General features: G+C 35.0%; 1 protein-coding gene across 6 annotated transcripts in view; it reads left to right on the top strand.

Annotated features, from left to right (window-relative positions):
- The window catches only part of WDPCP (WD repeat containing planar cell polarity effector), a 489966-nt gene that overhangs the window by 354298 nt on the left and 118972 nt on the right, over window positions 1-16696 (top strand). For 5 of the 6 annotated variants that reach the window (XM_023224126.2, XM_023224123.2, XM_023224121.2 and 2 more), the window contains one exon: window positions 381-483. In XM_023224126.2, the coding sequence (XP_023079894.1) occupies window positions 381-483 (103 nt within the window). The remainder of the gene's footprint in view (window positions 1-380; window positions 484-16696) is intronic. The other variant, XR_002734119.3, reaches the window with a different exon arrangement.

Here is a 16696-nt window from a genome sequence, read left to right as displayed (position 1 = left end):
CCCTTGTATTGTGCTTAGCATAATATACAATTAAAATCTAAAGACACACCCTCGGATATTAATGTCTTACAAAAGAAAAATAGCAATTAACATTTTTTATTCCCTGACAAAACTGAGTATGTCATAGACTTTATTAAAAACTTGTATTTTCCCTCACAGCTTAAAATAATTTATTTAAATACTTGCCTTTAGTTATAGCTGTGATCTCCAATTCAGAAAAATTTGCTTATACTAGAAAACTAAGAAACTTAAAATACAGAAAAGAATATTCACAAACTTTCTATTTTGTAATCTGAACAATAAGTTTCTTTCAAAATCCTCTTTGTAATTTGAACAAGATTCATTTTGAATCAATCTTTTATTTTGCTTTATTTCCTCAGGATATTCATTACCTTGCACTAGATAAAGGTGAATTGGCACTAGCTGAAGTGGCAAGAAAAAGAGCTAGTGACATTGATGCAGAATCAATAACCTCTGGAGTTGGTAAGAACTAATGCTATTTTTAAGTGCTTTTTATTTTAAACAATAGTTAGTATCATTTCTATTTATGTTTGGAGGACATGGTTGGTTAATTTGAATTACTTTGTTTATAAAGACAGTGCCTTATAAAAAGAAGAATTAAGCCTTGACAAACAGCATAGTATTGATACACAAGTTGGAATTGTGTTTATGTGAAAATTTCTAATCAGTGATTACTATTGTCATTTAGCAAAAAGTCAAAAGGATATTCTTTTCATAAGATTTTGTGAGTATTATCATGCTGTTGTTATTAAAATTAACCAACACAGAAATTTATATAATCCTTTATACACAGACATGTCATTTCTCAAAAGAATTCTCTCTATATCAGGCAAAGTATTTCATATGGGATTTTGGTTTTGATGGGTGAGCTGTTTTTGTTTAGAAGCTGCTAGAATCATTTTAAACTGTAGTATTCTAAAGAAGACAGATCAGAAGCCTTAGAATGAATTTGAAAGTTCCTTTAAATTTTATAACATAAAAAATGAAAGTTTATAAAAAGTATTGTAATATTAACACTAACATCTTTTTTTCACCTCAGTTTATCTAATGCCACTAAATTGAGCAATATTGATACTTAGAAATCCAATTCCTTTTCTTCCTGAGTATTTATTATTCTTAAATTAGGCAAAGAACCCTCAGGATTGTACTAGAATTCATTCTTCTGTGGAACTCCTCTGAAACAAGTTTTAAAAAGATTTCCATTTTGTAAGTGCTTGAAAAAATCTTATACGAGCCTCTCCATTGACAGATCTTGTGCATTGTTTTTGTAATGCTGTTTGCAGCCAAAGGGACCAATTGTCAGCTTCTTTCTGACACCACCACATAGATCCAATCTTCAAGGTGGTACTGAAGGACTCAAAGCCATTCCAGCAGGGTAGCTCTAAACCTGAATACCAGGGCCGACAGGTACTAGCAAGATAATTCCATTCTCCTTCCCCCATCCTGAAAGAGTTCCAAATTGATTAGACCACTTTCATATCTCTGTTTCTAATGGATAAGGAATACTCACTATTAATGCAGTATTGGATAAGAATAACTGTAATTGACCTATCACTATATCTTGTTACTTGCTAGGGAGGGATATTAATGTGTGTACTACTACTGCTAATAGCACCTAATATTTATTGAATGCTAAGTTACAGATAACTAATTTTCACCACAACTCTTTGAAGTAAGTACAATTTATATTTGCTATGAGAAGTCACTTCTAACTAAATGATGAAAGCATACCATGTTTATAGAAATGATGATGTTATATGATGGGGAAATATCCTCCATCCCCATCCCTCTAGCCATTTAGGAAAAGACAGTAGGAAGTTAAGTCATAGCCAGTTTTCTGGGAAGTTTCCTTAGCTGTCCTGTACCCTGCCTTTTCTTCCAGTATATCAGATATCATGAAGGCCATCTTTGCATTTTAAAGCTATCTAAAAATAGTAACAGTGAAAGAGAATGTGAAGAGATTATCACAAAATTTCAGCAAAACAAAGAAACGCCCCGATTCACCAAAATGCATCTCATTTCCTGTATATTCTCTGATGAGGTTACTGTGGCCAGCGGATAATTCCTAGCCAGAAAGCTTAGTGTACCCACTTTGAGCCCTGCATCATTTCTAGCAAATATATTTTCAATGATACCCTGTGACTTCTCTTTTCTCAGTCTTGTCTCAGGCCTCAGACTTTGACCTAGATTACTATGTTTTGACAAAGATACTATTAAATAACATCAGTAACTTTCAAGACGTTGCCCTATTACATGAATGTTCTACTCTAGTTTTGCTGCAGAAAACTGGGTGATTCTCACTCATAATTCCAAATGGAATTAGCAAAGAATTTCTGGTTTCCTCATCATGGTCTCTGCCTAGTTCTTTTTTGCAGCCCACATCATGCTGGGGAAAGCTAATTTTCTCTCAAATTCCCTCAATTTAATTCAATTATTCTCTTAAACTTATCCCAAAGCTGAAAGTTATTAAATTTTTGGCTTTCAAAGTGGTTCTTTGATGCAAGCAAGGAGCCAAATTATGTAAGACAGCGAAAGAGTAGTTCCATTTACATGGGAGAGTCTGTAAAAAAGCATCAGACATAAATACTGTCACCATAGTTAAAAGCAAGAGTTGCCAAAGGAAAAGCTGGATGATGATAATCTGAACAATTTGGTAATTTTTTAAACTTTTTATTTAAGTCTAACATGCATACAGAAAAGTGCACAAAACATAAGCATGTGACTCAATGAATTTCACAAAAGGAACACATCCTTGTAAAGAGTATCCCGACCAAGTAACATATGTTACCATGACCCCAGAAGCCTTCCTATACCCACTTCAAGATGCTATAATCTCAGCCCAACTGTCCAGATTTGTAACATTATAGACTAGTTTTGCCTTTTTTCAAACTTTAAATGGATTCAAACCTATATTCTTTTGTATTTGGCTCCTTTTATTCAACATTACGAATCTGAGAATATTTCATATTGTTGCATATAGTTATAATTCTTCCACTCTTATTGCTGTATAACAGTATTCCAATGCATGAATGTACTTCAATTTATTCTGCTTTAGATGGATATTTGGGTTGTTTCAAGTTTGGGGCTAATGTGAATAGTGTTGCTATGAACATTCTTGTGTATGTCTTTTAATGGACATAGGTACGCAGATCAGTTCAACTGTGCTTAGAAGTGGAATTCCTGTGACATAGGATATGCAGTCTTAGTACCTACTTCCAGTTTTCCAAAGTAGTTGTTAACACTTTCCCTTCTCACCAGCAGTGCGTAAGAGTTCCAGTTTTGGCCATCCTCACTGATGCTTGATACTGTCTCTCTTTTTCATTTTAGCCATTCCGGTGGAAAAGGTATTGTAATTTTGCATATGTGACAGTATAATATATAGGCTGTTTCTGGACCATGTTCTATTTTATTACTGTTTGTCTATACTTGCACAGATATCTCACTGCTTTAAGCAACTCTGGCTGTCAATATTATTATTTAGTAGTGCAAATTGCCCAGCTTTGTTCTTTAAGATGGACTTGTCTATCTTTCCATATAAATCGCAAAATCAGCTTATACCCTGACTCAAGGGAAAAAAAAAAAAAAAAGTGGGGGCTGAAATTCTAGTTAGAATCTCATTTAACTCATAGATACATTTAGGCTGAATGTATTTCTTTATAATATTGTTTTCCAATCCATTAATACGATCTATCCCTCCATTTATTTAGGTCTTCTCTATTTCTTATGAAAAATGTTTTGTAGTTTTCATAGTAGTGGTCTTCCACATCTTCCTTTAGATTTAAGTATTTCTTTTTCTCCTTTGTATGTGGTAATTTTATTTTAAAATTTCATTTTCTGTTTTATTTCTGGTATATATACGATTGACTATTATATATATTGACCTTATATCCAGCAATAAGTGCTAAATTCACTTTTAATGCCAACAGTTTGTAAATTCTTTTGAATTTTCTGCATCCCAATCATGTCATCTGGAAATATGTTAGTCTCTTTGCATTGCTATAAAGGAATACCTGAGACTGAGTAATTTATAAAGAAAAAAGGTTTATTTTGGCCCAAGGTTCTTCAGGCTATGTGAGAAGTATGGTGCTGGCATCTGCACCTGGTGAGGCCTCAGGAAGCTTCAAATCATGGCAGAAGGTAAAGGCGGAGATGCCGTATCACATGGTGAGAGAGGGAGAAAGAGAGAGAAGAGGAGGACCCAGGCTCCTTTAAACAGCTAGCTCTCATGTGAACTAACAGAGCAAGAACTCACTTCTTACTATGGGGAGGGCACCAAGCCATGTAAGAGGGATCTGCCTCCATGACCCAAACACCTCCCACGAGGCCCCACCTCCAACATGGGGATTACATTTCAATATGAGAGTTGGAGAGGACAAACATCCAAACCATATCAGCAAACAAGGACATTTTAATTCCTTCCTTTCTAGTTCTTATGCCTTTTACTTCTCTTTCCTTGTTACTGTACTGACTAGAAGCTCTAGTGTAAAGATAAGTAGAAGTTGTGACCGGCATTATTTTCTGTTTCTTGATTCTTACTTAGGGAAAGCTTTCAATAATTCACCAGTTAGCATAAAGTTTTCCCCAGGTTTTTAATAAAACTTTCATACATATTAATAAAGTTCCCTTCAATAAATTAGTTTGCTAAGAGTTTCTATCATGAATAGGTATTGAATTTTATCAAATACTTTTCCTGTGCTTGTCAAGATTATCATGATCTTTCTCCTTTGTTCTATTAATATAGTGAATTGCATTGATTTTCAAATGGCAAACTAACCTTACATTCCAGAATAAATACTTCTTAATTGTGATGATGTATTTTTACATATTCCTGGATTTCATTTACTATTTTTAAATGTTGGCATTTACATTCATGAGGGATCAGTCTGTAAATGGTTTTACTTCAGTATCTCTGCATAGTTTTGATATCTAGATTATTTTGACCTAATGCCTAAATGTCAAGCATTCTAGAAAGGATACATTTGAACATGTAATAGTACTTTATGTCCAGTTATTTATATATGGCATATGTAACACTTCCTACAACTTAAAAATTTTACATTAATCTTGACTGTATTGATGTGAACATTTTGGTTGTAACATTGTATTAAATTTTTGTGAAATACTATCATTGGAGGAAACTGGGTAAAAGAGACATGGGACCTCTCCATTATTTCTTACAACTGCATATTAATATACAATTGCCTTTAAATGTTTAATTTTTAAAGTTTATATTAATATAGTGTCCTATGTTACTATGTTAAGTACTGTAATAAACATTACCTTATTTGGTCCTCCCAAATTATCTCTAAAGGAGAAACTATTCGTGGTGAATTTTTTTAGAAGCTTTTTTCTTTAATAATTTCAACTTTTATTTTAGATTCAGGGGGCATATGTGCAGGTTTGTTACATGGGTATATTGCATGATGCTAAGATTTGGGGTATGAATGATCCCCATCACCCAGGTGGTAAGCAACAGTACACAAGAAGTAGTTTTTCAGCCCTTGCTCCTTGCCCTTCTATTAATCCCCAGTGTTTATTATTCCCCTCTTTATGTCCATGTGTACCTAATGCTTTACTCCCACTTACATATGAGAATATGTGGTATTTGGTTTTCTATTCATGAGTTAATTCACTTACAGTAATGTCTTCCAGCTACAACTATGTTGCTGCAAAAGATGTGATTTCAGTCTTTTTTATGGCTGTATAGTTTTCCATGGTGTATATATACTACATTTTCTTTATTCAATCCATCATTGATGGGTTCCTAGGTTGATTCCATGTCTTTGCTATTGTGAGTAGTGCTGTGATGAACATACAAGTGCATGTGTCTTTTTGGCAAAACAATTTATTTTCCTTTGGGTATATACCCATAAATGGGATCAATAGGTTGAATGATAGTTCTCAGTTTTTGAGAAATCTCCTGTTTTCCACAGTGGTTGAATTAATTTGCATTCCCACCAGCAGTGTATAAGCATTCCCTTTTCTCCACAACCTCACAGCATGTGTTATTTTCTGACTTTTTAACAAAAGCCATTCTGACTGGTGTGAGATGGTATCTCATTGTGGTTTTGATCTGCATCTCTTTGATTAGTGACATTGAGCATTTTTTCATGTTTGTTGACTGCTTATATGTCTGCTTTTGAGAAATGATTGTTCATGTCATTTGCATGCTTTTTAATGGACTTGTTTTTATCTTGATTTTAAGTTCTTCATAGATTCTGCTTATTAGTTCTTTGTTAAATGCATAGCATAGTTTGCAAATATTTTCTCCCATTCTGTAGGCTGTCTGTTTACTTTGTTCATAGTTTTTTGTTTGTTTGTTTGTTTGTTTTCTTGCTGTGCAGAAGCTCTTTGTTTTAATTAGGCCCCACTTGTCAATTTTTGTTATTGCTGCATTTATTTTTGAGGACTTAATCATAAATTTTTTATCAAGGCCAATGTCCAGAAGGACATTTCCTAGGTTTTCTTCTAGGATTCTTATATGGTATGAGGTCATACATTTAATTATTTAATCAGTCTTAAGTTAATTTTTGTATATGGTGAAAGGTAGGGATCTAATTTCATTCTTCCACATATGGCTAGCAAGCTATTCCACCACCATTTATTGGATAGGGAATCCTTTCCCAGTTTCTTTTCTTGACTGTCAAAGATCAGATGCCTGTAGGTGTGTGGCTTTATTTCAGTGTCCTCTATTTTGTTACATTGGTCTCTGCATCTGTTTCTGTACTAGTACCATGTTGTTTTGGTTACTGAAGACTTGTAGTATAGTTTGAAGTCAGGTAATGGTGATCCCTCGAGCTTTGTTCTTTATGCTTAGGATTGCTTTGGTTATCTGGGCTCTTTTTTGGTTCCATATGAATTTTAGAATGGTTTTTGTTGTATTTCTATGAAAAATGACCTTGGTAGTTTGACAGATACAGAGTTGAATCCGTAGATTGCTTTGGGCAGTATGGACATTTTAATGATACTGATTCTTCCAGTCCATGCACGTGGAAGTTTTTCCATTTGTTTGTGTCATATGTGATTTCTTTCAGCAGTATTTTGTAGTTCATTCACTTCCTTGGTTAGATGTATTCCTACATATTTTATTTTGTGTATGGATATTGTAAGTGGGATTATGTTCTTGACTTGGCTCTCAGCTTGAATGTTATTGTTATAGAGAAATGGCACTGATTTTTCTATGTTGATTTTGTATCCAAAACTTTACAGAAGTCATTTATCAGGTCTAGGAGTCTTCTGGTGAAGTCTTTAGGGTTTTCTATTTACAGAATCATATCATTAGCAAAGAGAGAGAATTTGATTTCCTCTTTTCCTATTTGGATGCCTTTCATTTCTTTCTCTTCTCATTTCTCTGGGTAGGACTTCCAGTACTACTTTGAACGGGAATGATGAGTGTAGGCATCTTTGTCTTGTTCCTGTTCTTAAGGGGAATGCTTCCAGCTTTTGCTCATTCAGTATGATGTTGGCTATGGGTTTGTCATAGATGACTCTTCCTTTGAGCTCTGTTCCTTCTATGCCTAGTTTGTTGAGGGTTTTTTATCAAGAAGGATGTTGGATTTTATCAAAGGCTTTTTCCATGTCTATTGAGATGATCATATGGTTTTTTTTTTTATTTCTGTTTATGTGGTGAATCACACTTACTGATCTGCATATGTTGAACCAACCTTGCATCACAGGAATAAAGCCTGCTTGATCACGGTGAATTAACTTTTTGATTTGCTGCTGGATTTGATGTGTTGGAATTTTGTTGAGCATTTTTGCATATATGTTCATCAGGCTTATTGGCCTGTGGTTTTCTGTTTTCATTGTGTTTTTGCCAGGTTTTGGTATCAGGGTGGTTCTGGCTTCACAGAATGAGTTACGGAAGGAGTTCCCACCTGCCTGATTTTTTGAATAGTTTCAGCAGGATTGGTACAAGTTCTTCTTTGTACATCTACTATAATTCAGCTGCAAATCCATCTGGTCCGGGGCTTTTTTTAAATTGGTAGACTTTTTGGCCAGGCACGGTGGCTCACGCCTGTAATCCCAGCACTTTGGGAGGCCGAGGTGGGTGGATCATGAGGTCGGGAGATTGCGACCATCCTGGCTAACATGGTAAAACCTCGTCTCTACTAAAAATACAAAAAATTAGCCAGGCATGATGGCGAGCACCTGTAGTCTCAGCTACTTGGGAGGCTGAGGCAGGAGAATAGCGTGAACCCAGGAGGTGGAGCTGGCCATGAGCCGAGATCATGCCACTGCACTCCAGCCTCGACGACAGAGCGAGACTCCATCTCAAAAAAAAAAAAAAAAAAAAATGGGTAGGCTTTTTATTGATTGAATTTCATAACTTACTGTTTATTGTTCTGTTCAGGGTTTCACTTTCCTTCTGTCTCAGTCTTGGGAGGTTGTGTGTTTCCAGGAATTTATCTATTTCCTCTACATTTTCTAGTTTGTGTGCATTGAGATGTTTGTATTAGTTTCTGAGGATCTTTTGTATACCTGTGGGATCACTGATAATGTTATCTTTGTCATTTCTGATTGTGTTATTTAGATCATCCTTTTTTCCTTTGTTAATGAACTAGTGGTCCTTCATACCTGTTTATCCTTTCAAAGTATAAACTTTTGGTTTTGTTCATTCTTTGTATGGATTTTTGGATCTCAAGTTCATTTAATTCTGCTCTGATATTAGTTACTTCACTTCTCCTGCTATCTTTGGGGTTAGTTTTTTCTAGTTCTTCTAGGTGTGACGTTAGATTGTTAATTTGAGATCTTGCTAACTTTTTGTTGTAGGCCTTTAGTTCTATAAACTTTGGAGAGATCTTTTTTGTATAGGCAATGAAATGAGGTTGCAGTGGAAATGCTCCGTGAACTGCAAAAAACTTGAGAGCCACTGTTCTATAGCAATTCTAATCAGTTTTCTATGGATATAGTTCCTGGATTGAACTCCCTAATACAATAGTGCCATAAAACACTCAGTAAAATAAAATATATATGGCTAAATACTTAAAAGATGTATTAAGACAAACTGATTTCTTTAAAAATTTCTGGGGTACATGAAATGTTCTCAGAAATCACAAATTTATTTGTTTATCTGAACATTTCCAAAAATTTTGACCATACAGCCCTCATCTTTGTCCTCGTTCCAGGCAAGAGCTATAAATTCATTGAACTTGAGATTTTTATAATTCACTTGGGGAAACTTACAGATTAATTGCACAACTGTAAATCTTTATCCTTGCTAACAGGCTTAGCATGAGGTACTATCTATTAAAATAGTAATCATCATTCATAGAGGTAAAGAACTCAAACATTTATACTGTTATTATAGTAGTCCTCCCTTATCTGCTAATTTCCTTTCTGTGGTTTGAATTACCTGCAGTCAACCACAGCCCAAAAATATTATATGGAAAATTCCCGAAATAAATAATTCACAATTTTTAAATCGTGCACTGTTGAGTAGTGTGATGAAATCTCATACTGTCCTATTTTGTTTTGTCCAGAATGTGAATCCCTTTGTCCAGTGTACCCACACTGTATATGCCACCTGCCCATAAGTCACATAGCAGCCATCTTGGTTATCAGATGGACCATAATGGTGTAGCAGTGCTTGTATTGAAGCAACCTGTATTTTACTTAATAATGACTCCAAAGCACAAGAGTAGTGATGCTGGCAATTCAGATATACCAAAGAGATGCACTTTATGGTGCTCTCAGTGAGTAAAAAGGTGAAAGTTCTCAACTTAATAAGGAAAGATATCATATGCAGAGCTTGCTAAGATCTATGGTACATATGAATCCTCTATCCATGAAATTGTGAAGAAGGAAACAAATTCATGAGTTGTGCTGCTGCACCTCAAACTGCAAAAGTTTCAGCCACAGTGTGTGATAAGTGCTTAGTTATAATGGAAAAGTCATTAAATTTGCAGGTGAAAGACACAAACAGGTGTTCGAATTGACAGCCATCAGATTCAGTAGTATCTGCTATTTCAAGCATCCACTTGGGGTCTTTGAACATATACCCCATGGATAAAGGAAGACTACCATACCTGGAAAATTCCTCTCCCCTCAGCTTCTTCCTTCTTTCACTTCCACACTCTGAGTGACATACAGCAAAATTTCAGAATAGGAAGCTCTTTGTCCTTGTTACCCCACAGTTACATAAAAAAATCAGAGGTAAAGACATGTGCAGCTGGTAATGTCTCAGACTTTCTTGACAAAACTGGAGAGAGCGTTTTCATGAGGGGTTATATTGCCAAAACTCATGATCACTGTAGAGTCTGGATAAAACATCTTTATTAGGGATTAGCTATGCTACAGGCATTGTCTAAAGAACTTGCTGCAGAACACCTTGGTATGTAGGAGTCAAACATCTGTCATCACGTCAGTTTTGCTTCAAGATGACATCACTGTTGCCATGCAACAGGCTATTTTCTTACAGAAATTAAGGCATTCAAAAGCAGCCATGTATACAGGGGAACTGGGAAAGCCACACACAGGCCCAGTCAACACACATTTCAGAAAAGACCTGAGAACACCATAAGCTTTTACCTCAGGCCAATTCCTATGCTCAGAGCAAACCTAGCTAATTAGTGAGACTGTCCCAGCACACAGCCAGTCTGCAAAGACTGGGAGAGATGGCTTTTTCAAATGCCCAGTTTCACACACACACAACCCACAAGGCATACAAAGAAACAGGAAAACATGGCCTATTCAAAGGAGCAAAATTAATTGGTAGAAATTAAACCTGAGAAAGCACAGACATCTTGCTAACTAGGCAAAGTCTTTAAAACAACTGCCTTAAATATGTTCAAAGAGCAAAAGGAAACCATACAAAGAACTAAAGAATATTTTAAAAAAACATAAGAACAAAATGAAAATATCAAAAAAGAGAAATTATAAAAAGGAACCAAATTCTGAAGCAACTGAAAAGTCCTTATAACTGAATTTAAAAATTTACTAGAGAAGTTCAAGGTTTGAGTAGGCAGAAGAAAAAAAATCAGCCAACTTCATTGTACAATATTTGAAATTATCAATTCTAAGGACCCAGAAGAATTAAGAAAAGTGAACTAAACCTACGAGATTTATGGGACATCATCAAATATACCAATATATACATTACAGGAATCCCAGAAGGGGAAGAGAGAAAGGATCAGAAAGATTATGAAGAAATAATGACCAAAACCCTCCTAAATTTGAGGAAATACATGGATCCACAAATCTAAGATGCTCAATGAACTTCAAGTAGAATCAACCCAAAGGACACCTTATAATCAAATTGTTGAAAGAAAATCTGCAAGCAGCAAGAGAGAATAAACTCATCATATACAAGGGATTCTCAATAATAGGAGATTCTGACTTCTCAGTAGAAGCTTTGGCAGCCAGAAGGTATAATTAAAGTGCTAGAAGAAAAATAAAGATTAACCAAGAATTATATGTCCAGGACTGGGCAGTCAAATATAAAAACCAGTATTATTATAATTTTAATTTGTAACTCTACTTCTTATTATCAACCTGAATTAAAACACAAAGGCATAAAAATAATTATAAATCTCTTTAGTAGGTACACAATATATAAAGATGTAATTTGTGACATTAATAACAAAGTAGGGGAACAGTGACAATGCTTTATAAGAGTTTTTGTATACGCTTGAGGTTAACTTGGTATCAATTTAAATTGATTGTAACTTTAGAATGTTATACATAATTTCCATGATAACTACAAAGAAAATTAACTATCGAATATGTACAAAAGGAAATGAGAAGGGAATCAAAACATGTCACAACTAAAAACAAAAGAAGGCAGCAATGGAGGAAATGAGTAACAAAAAGCCTATATGTGAAAAACAAAACCAAACAAATAAAGAACAGCCCTAAGACATAAGTCCTTCTCTATCAGCAATTAATTACAGGCTAAGTGTTCACTGTCTGAAATGCTTGTGACCAGAAGTGTTTTGGATTTGGGGTTGGTTTGGTGGTTTTTTTTTTTTTTTTTTTCCAATTTTGGAATATTTGCAGGTACATACTGCGATATCTTGAGGATGGTACCCAGGTCTAAACACAAAATTCACTTACGTTTTATATACACCTTACACACGTAGCCTGAAGGCAATTTTATATAATATTTTTGATAATTTTGTGCATGCAACAAAGCTGTCTACTTTGAACCATTAGAATGCAAAAGTGTCACTGTCTCAGCCACCCATGTGGACAAGCTGTGATTGTTTGGTATCACCATCATTCCTGACTGAATTTGTATGCTACCAATAAGCAGTCATTTTCTTACACATTCATTCGTAAGTATTTAAGAGTAAACATATGACATACCATTACTACAGTAAAACAATGTGTTCAGGATAACTAAGTAGTACAGTAGCATCATCAGGATACCTGTTATCAGTGGTTACACAACAGCAACAACAAACAATGGCAAGCTTTCTGCCTCTACTTACAATGCTGTGTTTTGAGTAAAAGATTACTGCATAGGGCATTTTATTTTTCTGGGTAAGAAAAACAGCAGCAGCAGTTAAAGAGTCCAGAAGTGGGTCCTATAGGGATAAGAAGGAATCCTGTTTGATGGCATTTTAAAGTGTTTCCTTTAGAGTTATCTGCCTCATAACAAAGGTTTTTGTCTTACAAATTTCTTTTTGGTTTTATAAACTGACATGATTTCTTGTTCATGCTGCTCTAGTCTTTCAATAAACCCATCACACATTTTCACAATGTCACTTCCAGGCACTTTTTCTGCAGTGTTAACAGTTTCATCATCACTATTATCATAATCACCTTGATTCAGAACTGTTTTGGCTATTTCACCATTGGTCAATGAATGAACAACTGGAGGTTCATTATTGATGTTAAAAACCTCTTCAATATCCACCTCTTCCAGCTTACTGATAGACTCTGAAGGTATATTTGTTGCATATGTAAGGAGGTCAGACATTTTTCTCTCACTTGATATACAGAATCCTTAAAGTCATCACCTTGTTTGTCATCATCAGTGAACATAATCACAGGCCAGAGATTGTGCCAGTCATGCACAACTGTGTCTTCAGTCATGTGTTCAAAGTGTTGGCAAAAGCATATGTGGCATCCTTCATGCTAAACATCCTTTTAAAACCTTGTGCACCCATGCCTCAGCTCACTGCTGATAGGATACTCTTTAAGAAAGTGTTTTTATATTTACTCTTCATTGATCTAAGGATACCCACCCTGGTCACACGGCTGAATAAATGAAGTCACACTTGGGGGAAAATACATGGCATAAACATTTTTTAATGAGAATTTCAGCTGGAAGATGAGCAGAAGTTATTAAGGAATAACAAAATCTTGCAGTCATCATCCAGGCCAGCTTTTCTGCAGTGAGCACAAGCTACTGGTATAAAATGTTTGAGAAACCAACCAGGAAAGATGTTCCTGGTGATCCGTGCCTTTTTGTTAGCATAATAATGGACTGGTGAGAAATTCACTCCTGGAAAATAGCAAGGATGCAAACTTTTGCCTATCATAGCAAGTTCATAATTATGCAGGCGTGCTGTTAACATATCTCAGCAGAGTTCTTCTGTCATTAGCATCCTTAATTCATATAGGGGCTGTCTCACCTGGGGCAGTAACATCAAAAACAGTGATGTTTCATCAATATTATAGACTTGTTCTGGTGTCAGATTTTTATTTCTGATGACCTTAGTGAACTCATCAGTGAATGTGGCCACTGCTTTATAATCAGAAGATGCTTTATCACCACACATTTTTAAAACAACTAAGAGAGTAGAATTGTAATGTTTCTAACATGAAAAATAGTAAGTGCTAAGGTGATGGATACCCCAGTTATCCTGATTTATTATACATTTTATCCCTATATCGAACATCACATATACCCATAAATACATAAAACTAGTATGTGTCCATAATTAAAAATAATAAAAATTTAATGCCATATCTTTTCTTAAATTTCTGCAACCAGCTTATTGAATATCCACAGTTCCCTTCAGTTTTTAGTTCATCATGATCTTTGTGTGTTTCATGATCAGTATACCATTAAGTGGCATGTGTTCACTGCAATACTGATGAATCCAGTCAATACATGATCAAAATCTTCATTTTTAGCTTTATGGCATGCGTTGTTTTTCTGTTTTTCATTAACTTAATCACTTTTAGCATAAAACAGTAGTTTGTCTTCCTGTTTATACAAGTCATTTATGGTGGTCATTCCAACACCCTTCTGCTCTCTTAAGATGTTTTATACTTACACCACTGTCCTGTCTCTCAAAAAGGTTGACTTTCTGTGCAATAAATATAAATGCTTCTTCTTTTTCTTATCACTGTTACCCATACAATTATTTAATATAGACTGTTTGGACATTTCATGAATATCTTTACAAAGAGCAGAGAATATGCAAAAGAACACAGTAATACACATAGGTCTTGGCCTCATGCAGGGCATCATGGGGAACCTGACATTGGCACACCTGGCTTGCACTTGTGCCATTTTATTAACCTTTGTGGGTGTGCTTGTATGAGGGCATCTAACTGTGTCTGGAAAAGATATGACAGCTGAGGGGGTGGGGGAAGGTCTTTCTTCCTTGGGAACATTTAATAAACTGTGTGCACATGCATTTTTATTGCCACTTGTCACAGGCGGTCAGATGTAGAATTTCCACTTATGCCATCAATATAGGCACTCAAAAAATTTCAGATTTTGGAGCATTTCAGATTTTGGATTTTTGGATTGAGGATGCTCAACCTATGCTTTAAATGTAATGGATTCAATTCTCCAGTCAACTTCACACTGATAAAAGTTGCAGATAGGACTTGGCCTGTGAGTTATGTGAATAAGGACAACTGACAGACACCCATCTCAAAATAAATGAAAATGGGAATATGTCACTGCAATCATGGGATATATACTAGCAACAAAGAGTAGAAATGTGGCTGTATCTCAGAAATAGCTGGACTTATTAAGAATTACGTATTTGATTTTGGAATTTGTTATTGGTCTGTTTAGGGTTTTAATTTCTTCCTGGCTCAGTAGTGGGAGGTTGTATGTTTACAGGAATTTATCCATTTCCTCTAGATTTTCCAGTTTGTGTGCACAGAGGTGTTCATCACAATCTCTAAGGATATTTTATATTTTTATGGGATCAGTTGTAATGTCATGTTTGTTATTTCAGATTGTGATTATTTGGATCTGTTTTTTTCATTGTTAATCTAGCTAAGCTAGCAGTCTACTAATATTGTTTATCCTTTAAAAGAACCAACTTTTGGTTTCATTGATCTTTTGTATGGATTTTTGCTTCTCAATTTTGTTCAGTTTTGCTCTGATATTATTTTTTTTCTTCTGCTGTCTTTGGGGTTGTTTTGTTTGTTCCTTTATGTGTGATGTTAGATTGTTAATTTGAACTTTTTCTAACTTCTTGATGTAGGTGTCTAACTATAAACTTTCCTCTTAATACTGTTTTTACTGCACCCAGAGATTTCAGTAAGTTGTGTCTCTGTTTTCATTAATTTCAAGAAATTATTTGATTTCTGCCTTAATGCCCAAAGTAATTCAAGAGTAAGTTTTTTAATTTCCATGTAATTGTGTGGTTTTGAGAGACCTTTGATATTGATTTCTATTTTTATTGCACTGTGGTCTAAGAGTGTTGTTTGGTATGATTTTAATTTTTTTTTTCATTTATTGACACTTGCTTTATGGCCAAGCAGGTGGTCAATCCTAGAGTATGTTCTTTGTGCAGATGAGAAGAATGTATATTCTTTGGTTTTTGCATGGAGCATTCTGTAGATGTTTATTAGGTCTAATTGGCCAAGTGTCAAGTTGAAGTCTAGAAGTTCTTTGTTACTTTTCTGCTTTGATGACCCGTCTAATGGTGTCAGTCTGCTGTTGATGTCCCCCATTATTATTGTATGGCTGTCTTAGTCTTTTCATAGGTCTAGAAGTACTCGTTTTATGAATATGGGAGCTCCAATGTTGAGTGTATATACATTTAGGATAGTTAAGTCTTCTTGATAAATTTGACACTTTATCATTATGTGATACCCTTCTTTGTCCTTTCTGATGCTTGCTGGTTTAAAGTCTGTTTTCTCTGATCTAAGAATAGCAACTCCTGCTCTTTTTTGGTTTCTGCTTTCATGCAAGAGCTTCAGCACAGCAATAGAAACTATCAATGAAGTAAACAGGCAGTCTACAAAATGGGAGAAGATGTTCACAAACTATACATACAACAAAGGCCTAATATCCAGAATCTATAAGAAAATTAAATAAATCACAAGAAAAAAATAGCCCAATTAAAAGTGGGCAAAGGACATGAACTATGCAAAAGAAGACATACAAGTCCCCAAGAAACATGAAAAAACTGCTAATCATCACTAATCATCAGAGAGATGCAAATCAAAACCACAATGAAATACTCTCTCACACCAGCCATTTGTGTGAGGAAAGTAATAGAGATGGCCATTCAATAAAGTTTTCTCTTAAATAAGACTGTATTTTTATATTGTGTCATTTCTAGCATAAGCCTGAGAAGTCAGATTGACATCTGTCTATAGTACAATACAGTTATGAAGTGAAATAGTCTAAGCTACTGTAAAACAAAAGACCATGAAACCCAGTAACTTCAGGAAGAGAATTTTCTTACCTTCTTGTATAACAATCCTGGGACATGTTCCAGGACTGGTAAGGCATGCTAGTATTACAGTA

The sequence above is a fragment of the Piliocolobus tephrosceles genome, chromosome 15 (genome assembly GCF_002776525.5).
Source record: "Piliocolobus tephrosceles isolate RC106 chromosome 15, ASM277652v3, whole genome shotgun sequence".
Classification (NCBI taxonomy): Eukaryota; Metazoa; Chordata; class Mammalia; order Primates; family Cercopithecidae; genus Piliocolobus; species Piliocolobus tephrosceles.
The sequence above is the reverse complement of the archived record's forward strand: the minus strand, read 5'-3'. Positions and strand labels throughout refer to the sequence as shown.